The sequence below is a fragment of the Octopus sinensis genome, linkage group LG13, assembly GCF_006345805.1.
Source record: "Octopus sinensis linkage group LG13, ASM634580v1, whole genome shotgun sequence".
NCBI lineage: Eukaryota > Metazoa > Mollusca > Cephalopoda > Octopoda > Octopodidae > Octopus > Octopus sinensis.
This window is the reverse complement of record NC_043009.1, coordinates 9,221,874-9,247,087: the sequence shown is the minus strand read 5'-3', so window position 1 is coordinate 9,247,087 and position 25,214 is coordinate 9,221,874. Positions and strand designations below refer to the sequence as shown.

Here is a 25,214-nt window from a genome sequence, read left to right as displayed (position 1 = left end):
CAAGATTCTTATACATAAACCTGGAGAAGCCTGAGTTTCTCCCATAAAGAACAGTGAAGATTGCATCACATGCTCTAGGTTCAATAAAACAGTTTTTCAGATAAATTATATAAGACATTTCAAAGACGCTTTATATGATTCTACTAAAGAGATACCTACACACCTACTGCATGTATACTAAAGTTACTAAGTTTGGATGGGTTTATGTGCCACAGGAGAAAACACTTCTCTCTACAAATATAGGAACTTAAACTTACTAACTTCCCTCTGTAACTTTTGCCAGGCATGGCTGCATGGCAAAAGGTTCGCTTCCCAACTGCATGGCTCTCCATAGCAAGACATCTTTTCCATGGAAGACTGGAAATGATAAGTTTGCCTGTATGTTGATGATGCTCATTTACAACTATCACATAATGACTAGGCAACGGTGCACACAAAGATATACATACGTATACATGCACACCTACATATGTATATGTATACATACACACATATATATGTATGTATATTCATATATATATATATATATATACATATGTATATTCATATATATATATACATATGTATATTCATATATATATATATACATATGTATATTCATATATATATATACATATGTATATTCATATATATATATATATATATATATATATATATATACACATACATACGTATATATATATACATACACACACACACACACATATATATATATATGTATATATATATATATATATATCTACTTATATATATTCATATACACATATATATATATATATATATATATCCCTTATCTGGTGGTCAATGCTGAAACTAGGGATAGATGAGTGGTTGGTGAGAGTTGTACAAGCCATGTACAGGGATGCTATCAGTAAGGTGAGGGTTGGAATTGAGTATAGTGAAGAATTCCAAGTAGAAGTAGGGGTTCACCAAGGAACAGACCTCAGCCCCCTCTTATTCATCATAGCCCTCCAGGTAATAACAGAGTAATTCAATACAGGCTGCCCCTGGGAGCTTCTCTATGCTGATGACCTTGGTCTAATAGCTGAGTCACTACCAGAACTAGAAAAGAAGTGTCAGGTGTGGGAGCAAGGTCAAGAATCGAAGGGCCTTAGAGTCAATCTAGTAAAAACCAAAGTCTTAATAAGTAGGAAGGCAGACAAATCACAAATCCCTTCAGGTAGGTGGTCCTGCTTGATATGCAGAAAAGGCAAAGGCATAAACTCCATAAGATGTACCCTGTGTAAGCTATAGACACATAAGAGGTGCAGCAATATCAGAGCAAGGTTAACTGGGAAGATAGTTCTTGTGTGTGGAAGATACACAGGGACAATAAACACCAACGATGTACAGAAAACATCTGTCACATGCCAGGGGGGAAAACTAGAAGTAGTTGATAGCTTCCATTACCTAGGTGACCAAGTCAGTAGCGGGCATGGATGCTCTGAGAACATAACTGCTAGAATAAGAATAGCCTGAGCAAAATTCAGAGAGCTCCTACCTCCTCTGGTAACAAAGGGCCTCTCCCTCAGAATGAAAGGTAGACTGTATGATGCATGTGTGCGAACAGACATGCTACACTGTAGTGAAACATAAGCTGTGACTGCTGAGGACATGCATAGGCTTGAAAGAAATGAAGCCAGTATGCTTTGCTAGATGTGTAATGTCAGTGTGCATACGTGACAGAGAAAAATTGGACATAAGAAACATCAAATGTGGTGTTCAAAGCAGTGCTCCAGCATGGCTGTAGTCATATGACTGAAATAGGTAAAAGAATAAAAGAATATATATATATATGTCAAACCCATGCCAGCAGTGAAGACAGATATTAAATGATGATGATGGTTTGTGTGAGCTTGTACAATGGGCTTCATTTCATTCAGTTTCTGTCTACAAAATCCACTCACAAGTCTTTAGTCAACCTGGGGCTATAATAAAAGACACTTGTCCAAGGTGCCATGCAGTTGGACCGAACCCAAGCCCACATTGTTGGGAGGCAAGCTTCTTAACCACACAACCACATGTATACACATACTATCTTAAAAGGATGTATCACATGATTTGAGTGAATTTGGTTGCTATTTCTATCAGGTTAAGTAATCATATGGGAGATTGTAGTAAGAGAGATAACGAGCATTGCTGTTTAACATCTGTTTTGCTTGGGAACATATTTGATATCCTTTTAGATTACTATCTCACACAATATTTTCTCTTTTCATACAGGTTTTTCATAATATATTCATCACCCAGCTGCCAATTTCAAAGGTCTCTGTAATCTTCCCCCAAACTCTTATAATCTAGATTAACAAATAGTTTCTAGAAATTTCTAAAACCTTTGAAGTTTTTTAACTGGTTTCATTCATTGGATGGCAGCCAAGTTGTGACAACATATTCAAGGGTTCTATTTGTTCACATTGATCCTGACACTTATTTTATTGGTATCTTTAGGAAGAGGTAAGGCAGTGAAGTCAATACATTGATTGCAGGTTCAATCACACTTTGTGGTATCATTGGTAAGTGTCTTGGGTTGATCAATGCCTTGTGAGTGAAATTTAGCAGATGAAGACTGTGTGAAGGTTTGTATAGATGTATACACTCACACACATCATCATTAGTGTGTTTTGTCTATTTTCCATGGTGGCAGGAAAAAAAGCATCTCTTGGGGGATTATGTTACCTAAGAATTATCATCATCATTATCATCATTTAACGTTCATTTTCTATGCTGGCATGAGTTGGGTGGTTTGGCTGGAGCTGGCCAGCCAAAAAGCTGCTTGGGTTCCATGTCTGTTTTGGTATGGTTTCTATAGCTGGATGTCCTTTCTAATGCCAACCACTTTACAGAGTGTACTGGGTGCTTTTATGCAGCACTGTTATGGGTGCTTTTACATGACACTAATACAGGTGCTTTTTATGTGGCACAAATTCCCACAAACCCACAAGATTAGGAACGCTCAACAGGAAATGGATGCAGGGGAGATGTTTGTATGCAAGGATAACAACAATTTTAACTTATTTTGACATGCCTACTTAGCTTAATTATTGTACATTGAAATATAGCAAACCTTTTTTAAGAGATTTTCTGAGAAACTTCCAAATGGTCCTTTGAATTCAGCTACAGTTCCAAGTTGCCATTCTTTTATATGTTGTGACATTAAGCCAGTTGGATAGAGCTGAAAAGACAGAAATTAAGAAAGGTGTTTTTTAAGACACTATTTTTTTTTTTTATACCTCTCACTTATCGTTTTATATTCTGATATAAAAAATGTTTTTCTTTATAATTATCATCACCATTTTACATCTGCTTTCCATGTTGGTATCAGTTAGGAGGGTTGTCACTGTCCAAGATAGTTCTTATTCAGAATTACTGGTTTCCAAGGTGGTTCAGAGGATTATATCTTTTCCGTACATCCCAATTTCGGTTTCTACAGAGGGAAGCCCTTCCAAACACCAATTATATGATGAATGGTGTACTGATATCAAAGAAGAAAAAAAACCCAGTTTTTACCTCATGAACATGGCTGTAACTTCAATGCAATGAAGCCTTGGGGAGGAATAAATAGATGTTATTGCCAGGAATGTGACAGAAGGGAACCAAAAGTCCCAGTTGTTGGTGACATAATAGTTGATTTCAAATTTTAGCACAAGGCCAGCTAGTTTATGGGAGGGAGTAAGTCAATTACATTGACCCTGGTACTCAAATGGTACTTATTTTATTGACCCTCAAAAGGATGAAAGGTGAAGTTGGCCTCGGTGGAATTTGAACTCAGAATGTAAAGATGGACAAAATTCCACTAAACATTTTGCCCGGCATAGTAACAATCCTGCCAGTTCACCTGATAATGATGATGGTGGTGGTAGAGGTGGTTGTAGTTGTGTGTGTGTGTGTGTGTGTGTGTTTGTGTGTGTGTGTGTGTGTGTGATGGGCTTCATTCAGTTTCTGTCTGCCAAATCCGCTCACAAGGCTTTGGTCTTAACTATTAATGATAAACTAATACGTATTTTCTATTGTTAGAATTTTAAGAAAATATATATTCTTTTTTTTTTTGTTTTTGGATTTGGTTTGTAAGATTCTTTATATGAGTTTGTGTGTTGAAGCATATTCTGTTGTGTCTGGGGAGAGTCATTTTCTTTTTGTGCCTTATAATGTAACACACTTATGGGAAAATAAAAATAAGGAATAGTGGAAATTTTAACGGTGACTGTGTTACATTATAAAGCACAAAAAGAAAATGACTCTCCCCAGACACAACAGAATATATTTTTTTGTATTTCCTTTAAATAAATTTATAAAATCCTTGTAGGTTGGAGGGGAACAGTTGGTTATACTGATCAAGGGCACATGATGAATACTTAATGTTATCAACCAAAGAAGGGTGAAAAAGTTAAACCTCAGCAGGATTAGCATTTACAATATGAAAGATATAATCAAATATCATTCAGCATCCTTTTTTTTCTCTTTGTATGTTCTAACAATTCTATCAATAATGAATACGTATGGTGCATGGTAGATGCAGGCGTGGATGTGTGGTAAAGAAGTTTGATTTCCAACCATAAGGTCTTGTATTTCTTTACTACCCACAAGGGGCTAAAGACGGAGAGGACAAACAAGGACAGACAAACGGATTAAGTCGATTATATCGACCCCAGTGCGTAACTGGTACTTATTTAATCGACCCCGAAAGGATGAAAGGTAAAGTCGACCTCGGCGGAATTTGAACTCAGAACATAGCGGCGGACGAAATACGTCTACGCATTTCGCCCGGCGTGCTAACGTTTCTGCTAGCTCACCGCCTAAGGTCTTGAGTTCAGTCTCACTATGGGACAAGTGTCTTCCACTACAGTGCTCTGCAGCTGGTGTGCCACAAGATGACGCTAGGTGGGCCACAGTGTAATTTGAATACAATTTTTTTCGCTTCAGGTATGCCGCCGAATTTTGAAAAGAATATAAGTGTACCACAAATAAAAAAAAAAGGTCGTTGAGCACTGTTCTACTATAGCCTCAGCTGACTGAAGTCTTGTAAGTGGACTTAGTAGATGGAAACTGAAACATATATATATACACTTTTACATGTTTCAGTCATTTGACTGTGGCCATCCTGGAGCACTGCCTTTAGTCAAGCAAACCAACGCCAGGACTTATTCTTTGTAAGCCTAGTACTTATTCTATCGGTCTCTTTTGCTGAACCGCTAAGTTACAGGGATGTAAACACACCAGCATCGGTTGTCAAGCGATGTTAGGGGGACAGACACAGAAACACAGACATATACATACACATACATACATACATATATATATATATATATATATATATATATATATATATATATATATATATATATATACATATATATATGATGAGCTTCTTTCAGTTTTCGTCAACCAAATCCACTCACGAGGCTTTGGTCGGCCCAAGGCTATAGTAGAAGACACTTGCCCAAAGTGCCACACAGTGGGACTGAACCCAGAGCCATGTGGTTGGAAAGCAAGCTACTTACCACACAGCCACTCATATGGGTGGAGGTAAGACTTCAACAGGCAGAACAGCACTTGATCAAGCTAAGAGAGTAAAGATAATGTGGTTTTTATTATAATATGTATATATAAATATACATAAAACATATGTAAGATTCAGTTGAATAAGGTTAAGTTGGTGTACCTATTTAAGTCAGAATAATATACCCATACAATAATAATTTGCAAATATCAACCTTGGTATATAAGTACTGGCAGAATAAAATTCTTGTTGTGCTTGCAGAAAATTGAATTCAGCTGAGTACACAATCCACTCTTGAGCTATTTAGACACATATACTTAATTACATGTATAGTCTGTAATAAATTTCAGAATATGCATAGGACATGTTCTAAGATAGGTGAGTAATTTATAAATAAATAAATATATATTTATATATGACTGACATCCGTGCAAGTGGAGCAGCACTAAAAGCACCATCCGAGCATGATCATTGCCAGAGCAATTAACTGACTTCCATGCCGGTGGCACGTAAAAGCACCTGCAACACTCTCGAAATGGTTGGCATTAGGAAGGGCATCCAGCTGTAGAAACTCTGCCAGATCAGATTAGAGCCTGGTGCAGCCATCTGGTTTGCCAGTCCCCAGTCAAATCGTCCAACCCATGCCAGCATGGAAAGCGGACGTTAAACGATGATGATGATGATGATGATGATATATATATATATATATGTGTATATATATATATATATATATATATATATATATATATATATATATATATGTTTCAACAGAGGATGGTGAGCCAAAGGATTGTACCAAGGTCCAATATCTGCCTTGATATGGTTTCTACAGCTGTATACCCTTCCTAATACCAACTATATGTGTACACATGTATGTGCATGCATGTAAGTGCGAGTGAGTGTTTGTATCTACATGTCTTGACATTGCATGACTGTTGCAAATGAATATGATTCATTTCTAATATTCTACAAAAACATGTTTCACTACGGGGAAATATATCTTTGCTTGGAAACAGGTAAGGGTTGGCAACAGGAAGGGCATCCAGTCATGGAAACCCTATCTCAATAAACTCCATCTGAACCATGCAAACATGGAAATGTGGACATTAAAAAGTGGTGAACAATGATTGTTGTCGAAAGCACTACTGAGTATGGAATAGTTGGTAAGTATACAAGTATTATATAAATGATATTTTGGACTTTTGATCTTCTCTCGCAATGGTGATTAAAAGTATGTTTCTGGATATTGTGAGGCATGAATACAAAACTGGTTGATATCTGCTATGATAGGAGCTCTGTTAGTGATAAGAATGGAAAAAGATAAACATAACAAACTAAGCATTTGGCCAGGGCACTCATCATTCCAAGAAATGTATAAATTAGTTTTGTTATAGGAAATAGTCATATTAATGGAAAATTTCTGACTGTAAGACAAAAAGATAATAAATAGATGACAAATATAATAAAATACAGGGAAAAAAGGCTTTACTTAAATATCATATACAAGCAGTGCACAACATGCACACATACACATGATCCTTCACGCATGCACACATGCACGCACACACACAAATACGCAGCACATGTAATTACATAGTCATATGCTGTGTAATCATAGTCAAATCTCAAGATTAACTACTACAATTTGATGTGGAGTACTAAAAGAACACACACAACAAAACCTAAAGACAAGATATTATTATTATCATTATTATTATTATTATTATTATTATTCTGCTGATAATCAGAAATCAACTGGAATTGAAGAGCTGTGTATCAAGAAAGGTCGTATGTACCATTGCTAGTTTTTTTTTTTTTACATCCTAATAACTACCTAGAAAGCAATGCACCAATTCTACTTCTCATTTACTTCAATTAATTAAACTTCATTAGTTTATTATACAAACACTTATGATATTACATTGTGGCATAAATATAAAACCAAGCATTAAATATTAGTTATACATTTTTCCATTATTTATTTCTTTATTTTGATATTTTCTGTTTTTTGTTGTTGATAAAATGAATAAATTAGAAATTAAAATATCTTCAATTAATGTGGAAAACTTTCAACAATTAAAATAAATAAATAAACGACTGAATGAATAAAATAATTATAGAAACAATCTTAAAGAAAATTAATAATTCCAATCTAATTTATAACTGATATGGACGGAAGTAACATTTAAACGACAAAATGAAAAAAAAATTTGTTTTTTAATTTAACAATCTGATTTCAGTACACTAGTCAAATAAAGTAAAACATACTAATCCTTTAGCAAATTACAGGAATTCTTGGCAGCACCAAAGCTTAAATCTGTTTTTTTTTTAATTTTCTTTGTAGCACTAAAGAAATGAGAGATTAATCTTCCCCTGGCCAGTACACAAGTTTATAGCAGATAACTTTCCTGGAATAGCAGGATAATCATTTCTTGACAGATAAATAATATATAACGAATTATCATACTCAAAAAAAGACAAAAAAGGATCATGAAACACCTGCAATAGATTTGAACTCACAACCCATGAACTGACACTAAGCCAGTCACTCAGCCATTTCAACTACACTTCAATCAAAGCCCAATTAAATCACTTCTGGTATGTTTTTTCAATCACATAAAAAATAGAAAAACGTTAATTAGCTCTTTCAATAAACACTTTTTGCATGAACAGAATACCTTCAGTTTTTGTTTTTTTTTTAATTATATTATTATTGAAAAACAGAAATAAGATTCTGTGACATTCATGCCTTTCGTAATGACATTAATTACAATGAAATAACTACAATCAGGAATTGAAAATGAATTGCAAACTAGTCCAGCAATTAGCTTATTTGTGCTCCACACCACTCATCTCACACCTTTTAATAATAATATACATTAACATTGATTTCTTATATAAGCATGATGCATTCTAGTTATATTGGGGTAGGAAAGTGATCATGTGACATGATATCCCTGCCTTTCTAAGAGGTGTACGTAATATAAAGTGGGTGGAAGTCGCTACAACTGGAAACTGAAACTGGGTCATGAACTAGGCTCACTCTGTGTTTGTTTCAGCTTACCCAACATTTATCATTGATCTTCCGAAAATATTGATTTTTCACATCAATACAAGATCACACATTGTAGGGGAAGGGCATAGTTTGTATAGATAATTGAATTGACTCTAATATATGTCAGGGATTTGTTTTATTAAACCCAGAAAAATGTTTGACAAAATACGTCCCAGATTTGAGCTCAGAATAAATAACAAAATAATAATAATAATAATAAAAGAAGCAGTGTAGTTCAGTTCTATTTTGCCAGGTGATCCATCATTTTTGCCATTCCTCCACCTTTACATCTTCAAATAAACAGCATTCTTTAACCCTTCAGCATTTAAACTGGTCATATCCAGCCAAAATATCTTGTCTGTTTTATGTTCTAACTGGCCAGATCTGACCTCTTACTCCTACCCTACAATGACACTCTAAAAATAAACAATCACATCAGCACTCCTCTTTCTGTCCTCTTTCTCTCTCCCTCTCTCTCTTCCTCTCCTCCTCTCTCTGGGTAACTATGTACCTCCTCTATAGCAAGACACCTGTTTCTGCCTCACTATTTCTCTGTCACCCTCTAACCTTTCATCATTTGACACCTGTTTCTGCCTCTCTGTCACTCTAACTTTTCATCCTCTGACACAAGTTCCCTCTTCAAGTGCCCCTCTCAAAATTCCTTGTCTTGTGAGTTACTTGGTGACCCTGCCAGTGCTGGTGCCACATGAAAAGCATCTAATCCACACTGTAAAGTGGTTGGCATCCAGCTGTAAAAAGCATACCAAAAATAACCTCACCTGTGATAGTGCCATGTAAAAGGCACTGAGTCCATTCTGCAGAGTGGTCAGTGTTAGAAAGGGCATCCAACCATAAAAACCTTGCCAAAACAGACACAGTAGCCTGGGGTAGTCTTCTACCTGGCTATCTCCTGTCAACTGACCTACTCATGCATGCATGGAAGACAGACATTAAATCGTCATCGTCGTCATCATCATCAAAACCTTGAAGCTACAAAACAATTTATAATTAGAGAAGTAATATTTATCTCCCACTCCCCAGTCAAATCGTCCAACCCATGCTAGCATGGAAAGCGGACGTTAAACAATGATGATGATTATGATGATTTAAACATGGATGGTCTGTTAGAAAAAAACTATACTGTATTAGTTACCAAGAGAGAAATTCTCATGCTTCCTTACCAACCACATGGTTCAAGGGTTCAGTCCCACTGCGTGGCACTTTGGGCAAGTGTCTTCTACTATAGCCTCAGGCCGACCAAAGCCTTGTGAGTGGGTTTGGTAGACGGAAACTGAAAAGAAGCCCATGGTATATATGTGTATATATGTGTGTGTGTGTGTGTGTGTGTTTGTGTGTCTGTGTTTGTCCCCCCAACGTTGCTTGACAACCGATTCTGGTGTGTTTACGTCCCGTAACTTAGCGGTTCGGCAAAAAGAGACTGATAGAATAAGTACTAGGCTTACAAAGAATAAGTCCTGGTGTCTATTTGCTCAACTAAAGGCGGTGCTCCAGCATGGCTGTAGTCAAATGACTGAAACAAGTAAAAGAGAGTATATATATATATATGAGAGAAAAGTTGGGCATCAGATGTTGTGTGCAAGAGAGAGACAACTGTACTGGTATGGTCATGTGAGGCATATGGATGTGTAAAGAAGCGCCGATCTCTAACTGTGGAGGGAACTTATGGTAGAGGCAGACCCAGGAAGACATGGGATGAAGTAGTGAAGCATGATCTTCAAACTTTGGGCTTTATAGAAGCAATGAGACTTTTGGTAATATGCCATGCTTCAGAAGACCCATCAAGCCAAGTGAAATCATAGTCATGGCTGATGCTGGTGTCATGTAACTGGCACCTGTGCCAGTGGCACACAAACGGCACCTTTTGAGTGTTGGGCCTCACAGACACAATGACAAATGACCAAGCATTTGGCAACAAGCCTTCCTTGAGAAGACCAATCAAGCTAAGCGAAATCATTGTTGGGGAAGATACTAGAGTCACACAATTGGCACCCATTACACTCTTGGAGTGGTTGGCATTAGGAAGGGCATCCGGCTGTAGAAACCATGCCAAATCAGACTGGAGTCTGTTGCAAGCCCTCAGCTTGCCAGACCTGATCAAACCATTCAACCCATACCAGAATGGACATCATCCTCATTTAACGTCCATTTTCCATGCTAGCATGGGTTGGACGGTTCAACCGGGGTCTGGAAGCCATGGAGGCTGCACCAGGCTCTAGTCTAATTTGGCAGTGTTTTTACAGCTGGATGCCCTTCCTAACGCCAACCACAACCACTCCGTGAGTGTAGTGGGTGTTTTTTACGTGCCACCAGCACAGGGGCCAGAGCAGGCTGGCAAACAGCCACGATCGGTTGGTGCTTTTACGTGTCACTGACACAGACGCCAGTCAGGTGGCACTGGCATCTGCCATGTTCAAACGGTGCTTTTTACGTGTCACCAGCACGGGTGTCTTAACTACAATTTCCATTTGAATTTTTAACAGACATTAAATGATGATGGTGATGATGATGATGATGATGATGATGATGATGATGATGGTGGTGGTGGTGGTGGTGTGTGTATGTGTGTATCTTTGTGTCTGTGTTTGTCTTCCACCATTGCTTGACAACCAGTATTGGTGTTTACATCCCTGCAACTTAGCAAAAGGGACTGATAGAATAAGTACAAGGCTTTAGAAAAAAAAAGCATCCTCATGGTGGGGATTCAATTTGTTCAATTAAAACCCTTCTTGGTGGTGCCCCAGCAAAGCAGCAGTCAAATGAATGAAACAAGAAAAATAAAAAAAGATAAATATAGTGTGACATTCATTCCAACCTCAGGGATTGTATTTATAACATAAAAAGAAACGAAACCACAGCAAATAACAAATCAAAACCTGTTCACAAATTTGGCTGATTTGTAAAGCTCACCTAAATTCTACTGTGTCCATTACTACTGACCTTTGTGGATATTCTTTACTGTTGAATTTAACATTTCGAATAATTTACAACAAAAGTAATTATTTAATGCAAAATTTAACAAGTGTCTTATATAGTACTTAGTCAAAGATTAGAATTGCAGAAATGGTTTCTCATTACTTATTAATCATTAAATGTCTATAATGCAATCATGTTTTTGTTAGTTTTTTTTTTTTTTTTTTGTTTTTAGAAAAAAAAAATTCTGCGAGTACAAAATTACCAGATTATTTTTTTTTTTAGTTATCTTTCCTTAATTTATTTTTCAGCATTTTTGACTTTTTTTTTCTCTGTTTCTACTTAGTCCCCCCCCCCTCCACACACATACATGCACAAAAATGTTCGCATTTGTAGTTCGATTTCATTTTAATCGCTTTGTTATTATCATCATTACCATTATTGATATTGCCATTGTTTTTGATATTGTTATTACTACTATCCCTCACTGCTTTCTCTCTAATTGATGTAGTACTGCCTCATCCAGTGCCCTTGTGGCAAATAAAAGAGATCATTATTGCTACCATTATATCAATATCATTATTTTTATTATTCTAGTCCCTATCATCATCATCATCATCACCACCACCATCATCACCATTATCATCATCGTTGTCGTTATTGTTATTATTAGTATTGTTTTTGTTGCCCTTGTAATATTCCCTCATTTGTTCTTTGATTAAGAAATCATTATTATTGTAATGTATTTTATTTTGTTTTGTTTTTTTTGTCTTTTATCATCAATTATTTGGTTTTATTCATTTCATTGGATTTTTCTGTTTGTTTTTTTTTTGTTTTTTTTTTGTATTTAAAAAAATTTTATTCTTCTTTCATTTTAGCTTGATCCCAAATCACTGAACTGATATCTTGTATTATTACAATCGCCAGAAAGATTTGGCAGAATCAGAGCATCAGACAAAACGCCTAGCAGTGTTTAAGTTCCAGCCCTTTACTTTCTGAGATCAAATCCTGCCAAAGTCAGCTTTGCCTTTCATCCCTTTCAAGATTGATCAAAAATAAAGTACCATTCGAGAATTGGAGTCAATTTATATTCCTATAATGCATCGTAGATGCGAATGGAATTATAATAGAAGACAATGAGTTCAAATGCACTTTTGTGTGCACCAGATGTTATTAGTGCCATTCGATGTACTTTAACACTACTGTTAACTGTCACTCAAATCTTTTCCTTTCCTCTCCCCTGTTGCAGCTCCTCCACCATCATCACCATCTGCTTTTATATCAGTCAGAAAAGTAGGTCACAGCTTTTAGCTGAAATAATGATTAAAAAAACTAAATTTAAAACAGAAAAAAACAAGCCATATAAAACAGTTTCCTTATTACAAAACTAAATTGGATTTATTCTATTAACAATAGTCTAAAAACAAGAACTCCAGTAACTGTGAATAAATAAAACTAAACATAGTATTCCCCAAGAGTTTTTTCTCCTTTCTTTCTCTTATTTTCACATCAATGTAGTTCTTCTAAAAATTTTAAGGAACAAATAACTCATACATAGACAGAGATTATAAGGTATTGAAATTTGATCTGAATTAGGTTTAGTTCTAATTAGATTTAAGAGTATTGGGAGGAGGTGTTTTAATAGAACAGGAGAAGCTGCAATAGTTGTGCTGGATTCTGAAACACAGAAATGGTGACTAACTTTTATATCTGAAATAATAATATGTGTGAGAATTGTAATTCCGATGCAATTATCACTTTCTGTTAAAAGCATTTATTTATAATTCCTTTTTCTCTTTAATGAAGAATGTCGATAGAGAAGTTTCAAGGAAGCAGGAATGGAGTTTAAAGAAGATCGAGTGATATTTAGAACAGCTACTGACTAAACAGCTAAAATGAAATACTACAAAATAAAATAAATTGATTTATAACTAAAATCAAAACTTCATTTATCTTCAAAATCTAAGAGACCATGACTGCTGTTCTGGTTCATTTGGTACGCCATGACAACAGCCGAGATACACTTGAACATATAAACATGAGACCAGTGGAGCCTAACGCCTCCTTTGTTTGGACCCATGGGGGAAGAAATTTATTTACAACTTATTCATACACATGCTGTGATAGTACTTTAGTTAATTAGTACAGATTGTCAAGAAATGTACTGATATACTGATATGTATACAAATAAAAATAATGTGAGTTACTCCTGGCATTTATGTTTTTATAAGTAGTAATAATAACCAACTGAATCCCTTTGTAGAACAGACAATATAAATAATCTTTGTGAGTTAAGAACTGAGTGAAACTAGTCAAGTTGTGCTTTGGTTTGGCTCATTAGAGAAAGACTTGGTAGTTTAATTACAGAGTCCATCTGCATGATGACACTCAATGTCTGTTTCTGAACCAGACACATGTAAATATATTTATAATATTATATATGTATAGGTGCAGGAGTGGCTGTGTGGTAAGTAGCTTGCTTACCAACCACATGGTTCTGGGTTCAGTCCCACTGCATAGCACCTTGGGCAAGTGTCTTCTACTATAGCCTCGGGCCAACCAAAGCCTTGTGAGTGGATTTGGTAGACGCAAACTGAAAGAAGCCCATCGTATATATGTATATATATATATATGTGTGTGTGTGTGTGAGTGTGTGTTTGTGTCTGTGTTTGTCACCCCCAACATCGCTTGACAACCGATGCTGGTGTGTTTATGTCCCTGTAACTTAGCGCCTCACCAAAAGTACTAGGGTCAATTTGCTCGACTAAAGGCGGTGCTCCAGCACGGCCGCAGTTAAATGACTGAAACAAGTAAAAGAGTAAGAGTAGATATATAAAATATGAGAGAAAGAGAAACAAAACAGAATTCATGAGATTCTTTATTATTCACTACGATCATTTCGACCCATTCTGCATCAGTGCTTAGTAGGTGAGGTTAAATAAGAAGAATATTAAATTAGCAAGAGGTGGTAATAATACTAATACTACTACTACTACTAATAATAATAATAATGTCAACACTAACTTAAACCCCTACAATGTGAATAATAATATTTATGGTGATGTAGAAAATAGAAACAGCAGTACTAATGCTTCTAATATATACAATATAGATTGTAGCTCTGAGGTCTATACTAGCACAGGGATTACTGATGCGCCTGATGATGCTGGGATGAATATAAATGATACTACAATTGAAGGATGGAGAGATAACACTAGATATGAAAATAATACATACACTACCGTCAGAAATTAATTAGCACCCTTGATTTGCTCTTCACTCAAGGTATGTGCTGTCACCTAGTGGCCATATCTCGAACTATTGCTTTGTTGCGAGTTCACTGTTGTGCAGAACGATGACGTAACTTTGTTTGCAGAGCAGTTTGAGAGTCTACAGCCTTATGATGTTGACATAGCAGTGCAACAACAACTTGGAGTGCGGATGCAGACAAATCTTCCTTTGTTTAATAGATATAGGTAGTGCCTCGCAAGGACCGAAATCACACCATACTAAGTTTTCTCATCGCGTAAGACGTTTTGAACAGCTCATAGGTTAATTGATTTAACCTATTTAATGTAGAAATTTGAGAAGTGCTAATTAATTTCTGACGCAAATGTACAATAGTAGAAGTAGGATTAATATTAATAATAATAATGATATGAATATCAATAATATTAATAGTAGTAATTCTCCAAATTGCAATTGTAGAGTTAAATTCCCCTGTCTATTATTAGGCCAATGTCTAATCCAAAATGTAATCTATAAGTGTACAATCACAACTGTAGCTGGTATCTTTGTATATACAGGATGTTCAATAAATATGAAAAAAACGTATTAATAACCGTTTTTCATCTTTTAGGCTCAAACATAAGGCCAATTGTACATCCTTATCTAGCAAGATTTGGGAACTGAAGGAAAGCAGAAACGAATTTAGTCTTAAATGGGATATTATAAGGAAAGTGCAGCCTTATAGAGATAGTCGATATGGGTTCGATCTGTGCCCTATGGAAACATATGAAATTTTTAAGTATAGGGACAAGAGCAATCTGATTAATAATAGATTAGATCTAAGGGTACCATGCATACATAGGGTTACTCATACATTTAAATATTTTCAAAATTAGCATTTAAAGGTGCTACACTTCAACCTGGATAAGGTAAATTCATTTTTAGTGTCATATCTGATGCAAACTTATCCCCTAGTGTTATATATAATAAGTTATATATTTTCTTACTATTCTCTATAATTTCTTATTATTTTGTTTTCTTGTTTTGATAACTTTACCTATTAACCTCTTATAAGTTATTAATGTTCTTAAAGAGAAATATAAACTTTCTAGTTACTTAAGTCTATGAGAGTTGATTATAACATACCTATAATAAAGTACAAATATTTGTGTATATTTGCATGTGTGCACATATTTAAATATATGTATGTATCTGTGCACAACTTATTTTTTCTGATTTTTTTCCAGTTCTTAGCTTATAATTAATATAAAGATAGCATGATTTATCAACGCAGTATTCCATAAGTAAATACCCAGAGCAGTCTCTATAGAAACCACCTAATGAGTAAATAATTAAGTACAGAAATGAATATAAAACTAATTCTATGTAATCTTCCCTTTCTAATTGGTATATACACACATTTTATCTATTCTGGTTATTATATAATTTTTAGTAATCTTAAATTTTATTTTTATACAATATAACAATATTGTTTATATACAATCATCCATGGCACCAGCAAGTTTTGTTTTGGCATAGTTTTTACAGTTGAATGTCCTAACAAATGAAAACGACTTAATAGATTGGACAGATGCTTTTTTTTTTAATAACAGCACAATTTGACTCATGAATATTAATTTCCATCTCTAAAAGTCCTTTTCTAAATGCAACTCCTCATTGTTGTTTATTAAAGAAATTTGAGATTTTTATCCTTCGTTTCATAAGTATTCTCTTGTCCCTGTGAATAATGTCTTTGTGTGTTGGCCCTTCTTTCTGAGGTGGAGGCATGTAGCTTAATGGTTAGGGGTGTTGGACTCGAAAAACCTGGCTGATGACAGTCTGGACAATGAAAAACCTGGCTGATGACAGTCAAGGCTGATCTGGAACCCAACCTAGGCCCCCATATCTACGGCGTTCGCCACTGGAATAAGGAGTCGTTGGAGATCACGCGGTCGTTAGCCTCAAATCACCAGGCCTGGTCAGCGTTTGTGAGAGATGCAGCATTGAGGATGAATGAAGCCAGCTCAACCCACCCCGGGTGAATGCTGTAAGAAGAAGAAGTGTTGGACTCATGATTGTAAGATTGTAGTTTCGATTCCTAGACCAGGTAATGTGTAGTGTTCTTGAGCAAAACACTTCATTTCATGTTGCTCCAGTTCACTCAGCTGGAAAAAATTGAGTAATCCTCTGACAGACTGGCATCCTGTCCAGGTGAGGAATATATACTCCAAGAAACTGGAAAAGCAACACTTATGAAGTGGGGTGACTTGAGAAGGTAACTTTACCTTTTTAAGGTAAAGTTTCTCAGGTTGTGGCTTAGTGGTTAGGGTGTTGGACTCGTGATTGTAAGATTGTGGTTTTGATTCCTAGACTGGGCAGCTCGTATTCTTGAGCAAAACACCTCATTTCACATTGCTCTTGTCCACTCAGCTGACATAAATGAGTAATCCTGCAATGGACCGGCATCCCGTCCAGGTGAGAAATTTATACACCATGGAGTTGGCGTGACTCAAAAAGGTAACTTTAATTCTTTCTGAGAAAAATTTAATGCAAATGGCTTGCAAGGATGACATAAATTCTTCATGTCCTTTTCTTGTATAGAGAGATTTGCAGGCCAATTTTGCTTTGGAATATATTTTTGAACCGATTTCCAGTTAACTGTGTAGATGTTGTGGCCAGATAGGGTTCAGGTGCTTTTATTGTGGTATACATCTTTGATTGGCTTCGGACCATGCATTATTGTCTGAGAAACTCTTTGGCATCCTGACTCATATTATGGATGAGTAGAATGTTATTAGTTAAGGAGGAGTCCAAGTTGTTGCTTCTCATCAGGTATGGTATAGTTTATTTCATGGACATCATTTTAGTGACAGCAAATAGAGAGTTACTCTTTTACTTGTTTCAGTCATTTGATTGTGGCCATGCTGGAGCACAGCTTTTAATTGAGCAAATCGACCACAGGACTTATTCTTTGGAAGCCTAGTATTTATTCTATTGGTCTCTTTTGCTGAGCCGCTAAGTTACGGGGACGTAAACACACCACCATTGGTTGTCAAGCAATGTTGGAGGGGACAAACACAGACACAAAAACATATACACACACACACACACACACACACACGCATATATATATATATATATATATATATACATATATGTATGACAGGCTTCTTTCAGTTTCCGTCTACCAAATCCACTCACACGGCTTTGGTCGGCCCGAGGCTATAGTAGAAGACACTTGCTCAAGGTGCCATGCAGTGGGAATGAACCCAGAACCATGTGGTTGGTAAGCAAGCTACTTACCGCACAGCCACTCGGTTTTTTTCACGATGTTGAATTTCTAAGATTATATTGCCTTCAGGACACTTTATATTGGGTAAGATGAAACCACCCAACAGAAGTACACTGGTGCATTGATTTAGTTTCATCAGTAATTCTTTAATTAATCTAAGGCTTTCCTCAAATTTACCAATATGATGCTGTACAAGATGATGTACATATTATGTCACCATGTTGCTGAGTATGTGCTACAAGGTTAAGGACACATCTTTCCAGATATACATGCCAACTCCACCTAGACTTCTGTCTTTATTGTCTGTATAAAACACAACATACACTGTTTATGATTATCTCTGAATCAGCTGTGTTTTCAGATAGATGGATCTCAGTAAGTACTATGTCTATTACTTATCCTCTCTCAGTTATAGAATTCTGTTCCTCTTGTTGAATTGTAACAAGCCTTTGATATTTATCGTGATCATGATGATCATCATCATCGTTTAACGTCCGTTTTCCATGCTAGCATGGGTTGGACGGTTCGACCGGGGATCTGGGAAGCCAGAAGGCTGCACCAGGCTCCAGTCTTATCTGGCAATGTTTCTACAGCTGGATGCCCTTCCTAATGCCAACCACTCCGTGAGTGTAGTGGGTGCTTTTTACGTGCCACCTGCACAGGTGCCAGGCGAGGTTGGCAACGGCCACGGTCGGATTGGTGCATTTTACATGCCACCGGCACGGAAGCCAGTCGAGGCGGCACTGGCATCGGCCACGATTCGGATAGTACTTTTTACGTGCCACCGGCACGGAAGCCAGTCGAGGCGGCGCTAATTTGGTGGCAATGGTGGCTATCCTGGTTATCCTGGCTCTGTTATTCGTAGTGACCTTGTGTGAGGGTATGTATGGCCTTGGTACAGTTTTATTTGTGACCATATCAGTCACAGCAGTATCTTTTGTGCCACACTTTACACAAACAGATCAGTTTAGGATGAAAAGTCAAAAAGGGATTTGTTTGAAATAATAAAGGAAATAATAAAAAGAAATTAAATATAACAGTTTTACTCCCCTTAGGTCTGCGTCCATAATGAAAAGTTTTAATTATTTCCTATCACTTTACTTCATGAATAAACTTACGAAGCACAGTGTAAATGATGCGGTTTTGCTAATGTTGATGTTAAACTAATAATAGACTATAATAAATGAGATGAAAAACGTTAATAAATGAGATGAGATCTAAAATTATTATAAACATTAAGTCTGTGTCTGTAAGAAAACATTGAAATAATTCTTTTCACTTTACTTTGTAAATAAACTTATGATGTAAGTGATAAGCCACGTGGTCTTGATAATGTTGACATTAAGTATTAATAAACTTTATTGAGATGAAGACATCAACAAACTTTAGGAAATGAGATGAAATATAAAATTATAATTTATATTAGGCTTGTGGCAGTAAGGGAAAAATTAAAACATTTCTTACCACTTTACTTTGCAAATGAAGTAATGTGCAACTCTGTGGATTTGACACTTTTGATATTAAGTGTTATTAAATATTAATAATTGATATGGAAGATAATATATTTTCTTCATTGGTCATAGGTATATATACAAACATGCATATATCTGTGTGTGTGTGTGTGTGTGTGTGTATACATACATGTGTATAAATATACAGATACACACACACACACACCACACACACACACACACACACAGATACAGGGTGTCCCAAAAGTCACTGATGAGTTCCAATTTTTAATAACTTTCAGACCCCACTTCTCTGTTTTCTCTATTGATGTTCTCCTTCAGTTGCCCCAGGGTCTCTGGTTTGTTGACGTAAACCCTCTCTTTCAGGTATCTCCGCAAGAAAAATATCTGGGCTCATCGAGTCTGGGGAACATGAAGGTCATTCAAAGTAGACCTCACACATGGTTCCAGCAATATGGGGCAACTGATCATACCGCAAGAGAAACAATGCAATTGCTATGGCAATGCTTTGGAGAGAGAATAATCTCTCACTACAGCAATGTAGTGGCCTTCATGTTCCCCAGACTTGACTAGCCTGGATTTTTTTTTTTTGTGCAAGTACCTGAAAGAGAGAGTTTACATGGTGCAACAGAAGGAGAACATCAATAGAGAAATCGGAGAAGTGGGGTCTGAAAATCCTGAGGGTTTTATGGTGCAAGTTTTGGAAAGAGCATGGGCATGTGAAGCCGAAAATGGCTGCCATTTAAGCAATATCATTTTTCATATGTGTTGTAGTGGTGTTGCATAACTTGACTTGTGCTTATCAATTTCCATTATGTCCTTTATATTGTATCAAAATTTCATGCTTTTATTTACAAAGTCAAGGAAGTCATTAAAAATTGAAACCCTTCAGTGACTTTTGGGACACCCTGTATATACACATGGACACTAAATGATGCTGATGAAGATGATGATGATGATGATGATGATGATACACATACATATATATGCTTTATTAATAAAGCTGCAAAGACATCACAAAAACTGTTACTCAGAGTTTCATGTTCTTGTTCGTTGGGACCAAAACTCTCAGACGAATGGAAACGTGAAACTCTGAGTAGCAGTTTTTGTGATGCCTTTGCAGCTTTATTAATGAAGCATATTACTCTACCTCCGGTATTCGAGTACTATTTTTCCACTGTGTTTCACATTTATGTGCTTACTCCGGTGTGTGTATGTATGTATATATATATATATATATATATATATATATATATAATTACAAAATATAAAGTTATATCTTGAGTGTCAACAACGCTCAAAATATACAACGGACTGGAAATAGAAGTGTTCTAATGAGCTGTATACACTTTTTTTTATCAAAGGGGAGGCAATGCGAGCAATAACCACAGGAACATCACAAAATCTTTCTGTGGATTTCCTGTGGTTGTTGCTCACATTGCCTCCCCTCGGATAAAAAAAAAGTATATATATATATATATATATATATATATATATATATACATACATGTATATGCATACCTATATATGCAAACACACAAAGAAATATATATATATGTGTGTGTGTATATAGTTAATCCAAACATGAAAACAGAGAAAACACAACAACGCGAGGACGTGGAACAAATATAGTATTATTGGACACTCAGGAAGGAAGGGAAGAAGTAGGGCTTAACGTTTCGAGCGGAGCTCTTCGTCGGAAACATAGGAGAAGGAAAGATCCAGAGAAGGGAAGACAGAGGAAAAAAAATCGCCAACGGTACACACACGGTGAGAGAGAAAGAGAGACAGACTGACTGACTGACTGACTGACAGAGAGGCAGGCAGGTATGTATAATTATATTTAACATGTTCATGTACCTTTGGATGTGGAAAGACCTTTGCTGCAGAAAGTGTCTGAAAGCAAAATTCCGATTATAAACAATATCTGACAGTATGTGTGGAAACACAGAACTGGGGTATGAATGACATCATTGGACCATAAGAACCATGCATTTCTGCATTTATCAGGAAAAATTGCTCTACAGACATCTGAGTGTGTATAAACGTATTAAATATAATTGTATACACCTATATTTCAATCAATGAGGCTTTGTTCATTTTCTAGTTAATTAATTTCTCTTTGATTTAGTTTTGCACACATCAGCCAACTGCATGCCTAGATGAAATCTATTGTGACTGATATAGGAAAACAGTGAGTAAACAATAACTGGGCCACTGGGATGAATAAAAATTCGTTCTATGCAATAGAAGCAGTGTTAGTTAAAAATAATCATCTGTGTATCATACTTAATGTAAATACATCATATAAAGCAAACTTTCTGTGGTATTCATCCAGAGATAATATCTCTTCAAGCATGCTATGTTTAAAAGCATCATTTAAATCAGAGACAGATGAAATTGTCCTAGCAGCAGGTGGTGGGAATGCTAGATGTATTTCTGCCTAGTAGGGTACTACAAATAGTATGAACTCACAGCTAATCATGTCTAGGGGTCTCTGAACAATGGATTTGGTGTCCGTAGAAGATGATGTGTAAAGACGCAGACATACATGCATCCTATGATGATCTCATGGCATCATTCATAGACCAGTAATGTGCTTTCACATATATTACCTATAAGGAGAACTTTCTCATGAGACATCTTTTGCAGTAAAGGTCTTTCCATGTGCAGGTGTACAGGAGTGTGTTAAATACAATTGTATAGGACTATATTTCAATCATCACTGCTTTACGCACATCTGGTGAGTGTTTGTGTGTATGTGTGCGTACATGCACGCGTGTGTGTATATGTGCTTGTGTGTGTGTGTGTGTGTGTGTGCGCGTGTAATAAATCAGGCAATTGGCAAATTGGGTTGGCCAAATGTCTCCCCCACCACCACTAACAGTACAGCTCAGATCCAATGAAAGACATTCTTCGAAAGCAGCGATTTAATGACATCCATAGACAAGATGAAAGTGACTGTAAAAGAAGTGGGTAGAATTGTACACACCTGAATTATTTTTCCAAAGCGGATTTGTGAGTTGGGTTCAATGATGGAACAAATTCCTCACTTGTGATGGAGACTGTGTTGAATAGTATCTTTCTATGAAAGAAGAGATACTCTGGCAACATGTGCAATTTGAACAACCTAGGTGAGTTAGGGAAAGTTCTGCCTTTCAGTACAACTTCATACATACACACACACACTTATATACATATATATATATATATATATATATATATATATATATATATATATATATATATATATACATACATATATATATATATAATCAAAATAAGCAACAAGAATAACTTCGGTAATTTGGTACGATCGTTTCACATTACATCATTTTATTAAATGTTGTAAGCATTACAACAGTTTTAAAATGCTGAGCACTCATCAGCCATTAATAGAGGTTTTCCATTAATACATAATTTTCATACCAAGTGATAACCTTATAGAGAAGGTAGATATATAGACAAAGATGTGGATTTAAATTTTAAGAACATTTAAGGGAGTGGAGTTTATCAACTAACTGACTAATAGTCAGTTGCTCTGAACTACTAGAAGGTTCTGAGAAGAATGTACAAATGAAAGGAGACAACAAAGATTTTCTATTTATAGAAATAGGGGTGAAATAGATGTTCAAAGTTCCATATAAAGAAATTTAGGTAGATAGAAAAGGATTGTCACATTACAATGCCAATTACTACTATTTGGTAAACAGATTTAACATTAGAAAAACTAGGTTAATGTCAAATGGTTATAATGATCACTCATAGAGAATGCAGAGATTTTTATAAAACTAATATACATCAACATTTTAATTAGCTGATAGGTTGTGAGTACTTTGATACGTTGGATTAAAGGAGAAATTATAGATCTAAAATTTATTCAATTTAGAGAAAAGTCTATCACTTATTATGAGTAGGCATAATACTTATTAATTGGGGAAAAAGTCTTATTAATCAAGTGCATATATTAGGAGTCCAAAATATATACTAGGAAAAATAGAAGAGGAAAAAATCAAAGAAGAAAGGTATTCGTAGGTTTAGTAGAAGGTGATTTAATAATATGAAGAGAAGTAATTTAGAAAAGTAAATTATTCAGATTTCATAGATAGTGAGTTGTTATTAATGAATTAAAATATAGGATCTGTTGGAAATAATAGTTACAACCCGCGGAGAAAGGTTAATTAGGTAAAAATATCTTAGGTTAATTATATATTAAGAAATGGAAGTGAGATAATCAAGGTGAACCGAATAGTTTCCTTAGGGACATAGAATTTATACTATTTAGTATTGGAGAATATTAGAAAAAGAAGAATTTAATTCTAAGTTTGCAATGAAGTTTCAGTAATCTATGTGTGTTGAATTAAAAACCAGTATGATATATTCGTTCTTATTTGGTTATAAAGAATTAAAATTTGAAAAATTTAGGAATATTCACAATATTATTATTTAAAATATTTAAACGTATGGGTTGTGCGATGTATGCAAGATACTCATAGCTCCGAACGGTTATTTAACAGATTTGTATTACTCCAATGTTTTAAAATTTCATATGTTTCCATAGAACAAAGTTGACAACCATCCCTACAATTTTTATAAGGCACTGCTTTTCTTACTATATCCCATTTCAGGTTGAATTCTATATTATTCGTTTTTAGTTCCCAAATTTTACTAGACAATGTTGTGCAACCTGCTTTGTGTTTGAGCCTAAAGGAGGAAAAATGATTGTTTAAACATATTTTTTAAATCTACAGAACAACTGAAATAAAGAAAGTTGTTATTTGAAGCTATTGTACATTTATAAATCATGTTTTGGACCGAACAATGGCCAGATATTGGACATTTTGATCTAATCCTACAATTACAACTGGGGGAATAATTTCAAGTACTAGTATTATTTAAGGACAGTTTATTTTCATTACTGTTATTTGAGTTGTTATTAGTATTAGTGTTATTTTCTCTAATAGTAGTTACATTGTTATGCAAACTGGGGTTACTAGTTATTAATCCATCCTCATTATCATCACCTCCTACACTTTTATCTATACTACCAATATTATTGATGTTGTTATTATCACTATTTGTATTAATGTTGTTATTATTATTATTATTAGTATTATTATTATTATTATTATTATTATTAATATTATTATCATTATTATTATTAATATTATTATCATCGCCTGGCCCCCATGCCGGTGGCACATAAAAGCACCATCCGATTGTGGCCGTTGCCAGCCTCATCTGGCCCCCGTGCCAGTGGCACGTGAAAAGAACCATCCGTCCGTGGCCGTTTGCCAGCTCTGTCTGGCACCTGTGCGGGTGGCACGTAAAAAGCACCCACTACACTCACGAAGTGGTTGGCGTTAGGAAGGGCATCCAGCCGTAGAAACACTGCCAGATCAGACTGGAGCCTGGTGCAGCCTTCTGGCTTCACAGACCCCAGTTGAACCGTCCAACCCATGCTAGCATGGAAATCGGATGCCAAATGATGATGATGATGATATGATGATGATGAGGATGTGATGATGATGATGATGATGATGATGATGTGATGATGGTGATGATGGTGGTGATGATGTGATGATCGTGATGATGGTGGTGATGATGATGATGATGATGATGATGATGATGATGAGGATGTGATGATGATGATGATGATGATGATGATGATGTTGATGTGATGATGATGATGATGCGATGATGATGATGATGATGATGATGATGTGATGATGATGATGA

At 35.7% G+C, this 25,214-nt stretch overlaps 1 protein-coding gene across 3 annotated transcripts in view; it reads right to left on the bottom strand.

Moving 5' to 3' along the window:
- LOC115218556 (NADH-cytochrome b5 reductase-like) overlaps positions 1 to 25,214 on the bottom strand; it is a 157,329-nt gene that overhangs the window by 19,984 nt on the left and 112,131 nt on the right. For all 3 annotated transcript variants that reach the window (XM_036508146.1, XM_029788443.2, XM_036508147.1), the window contains exon 5: positions 3,065 to 3,172. In XM_036508146.1, coding sequence (XP_036364039.1) covers positions 3,065 to 3,172 — 108 coding nt within the window. The remainder of the gene's footprint in view (positions 1 to 3,064; positions 3,173 to 25,214) is intronic.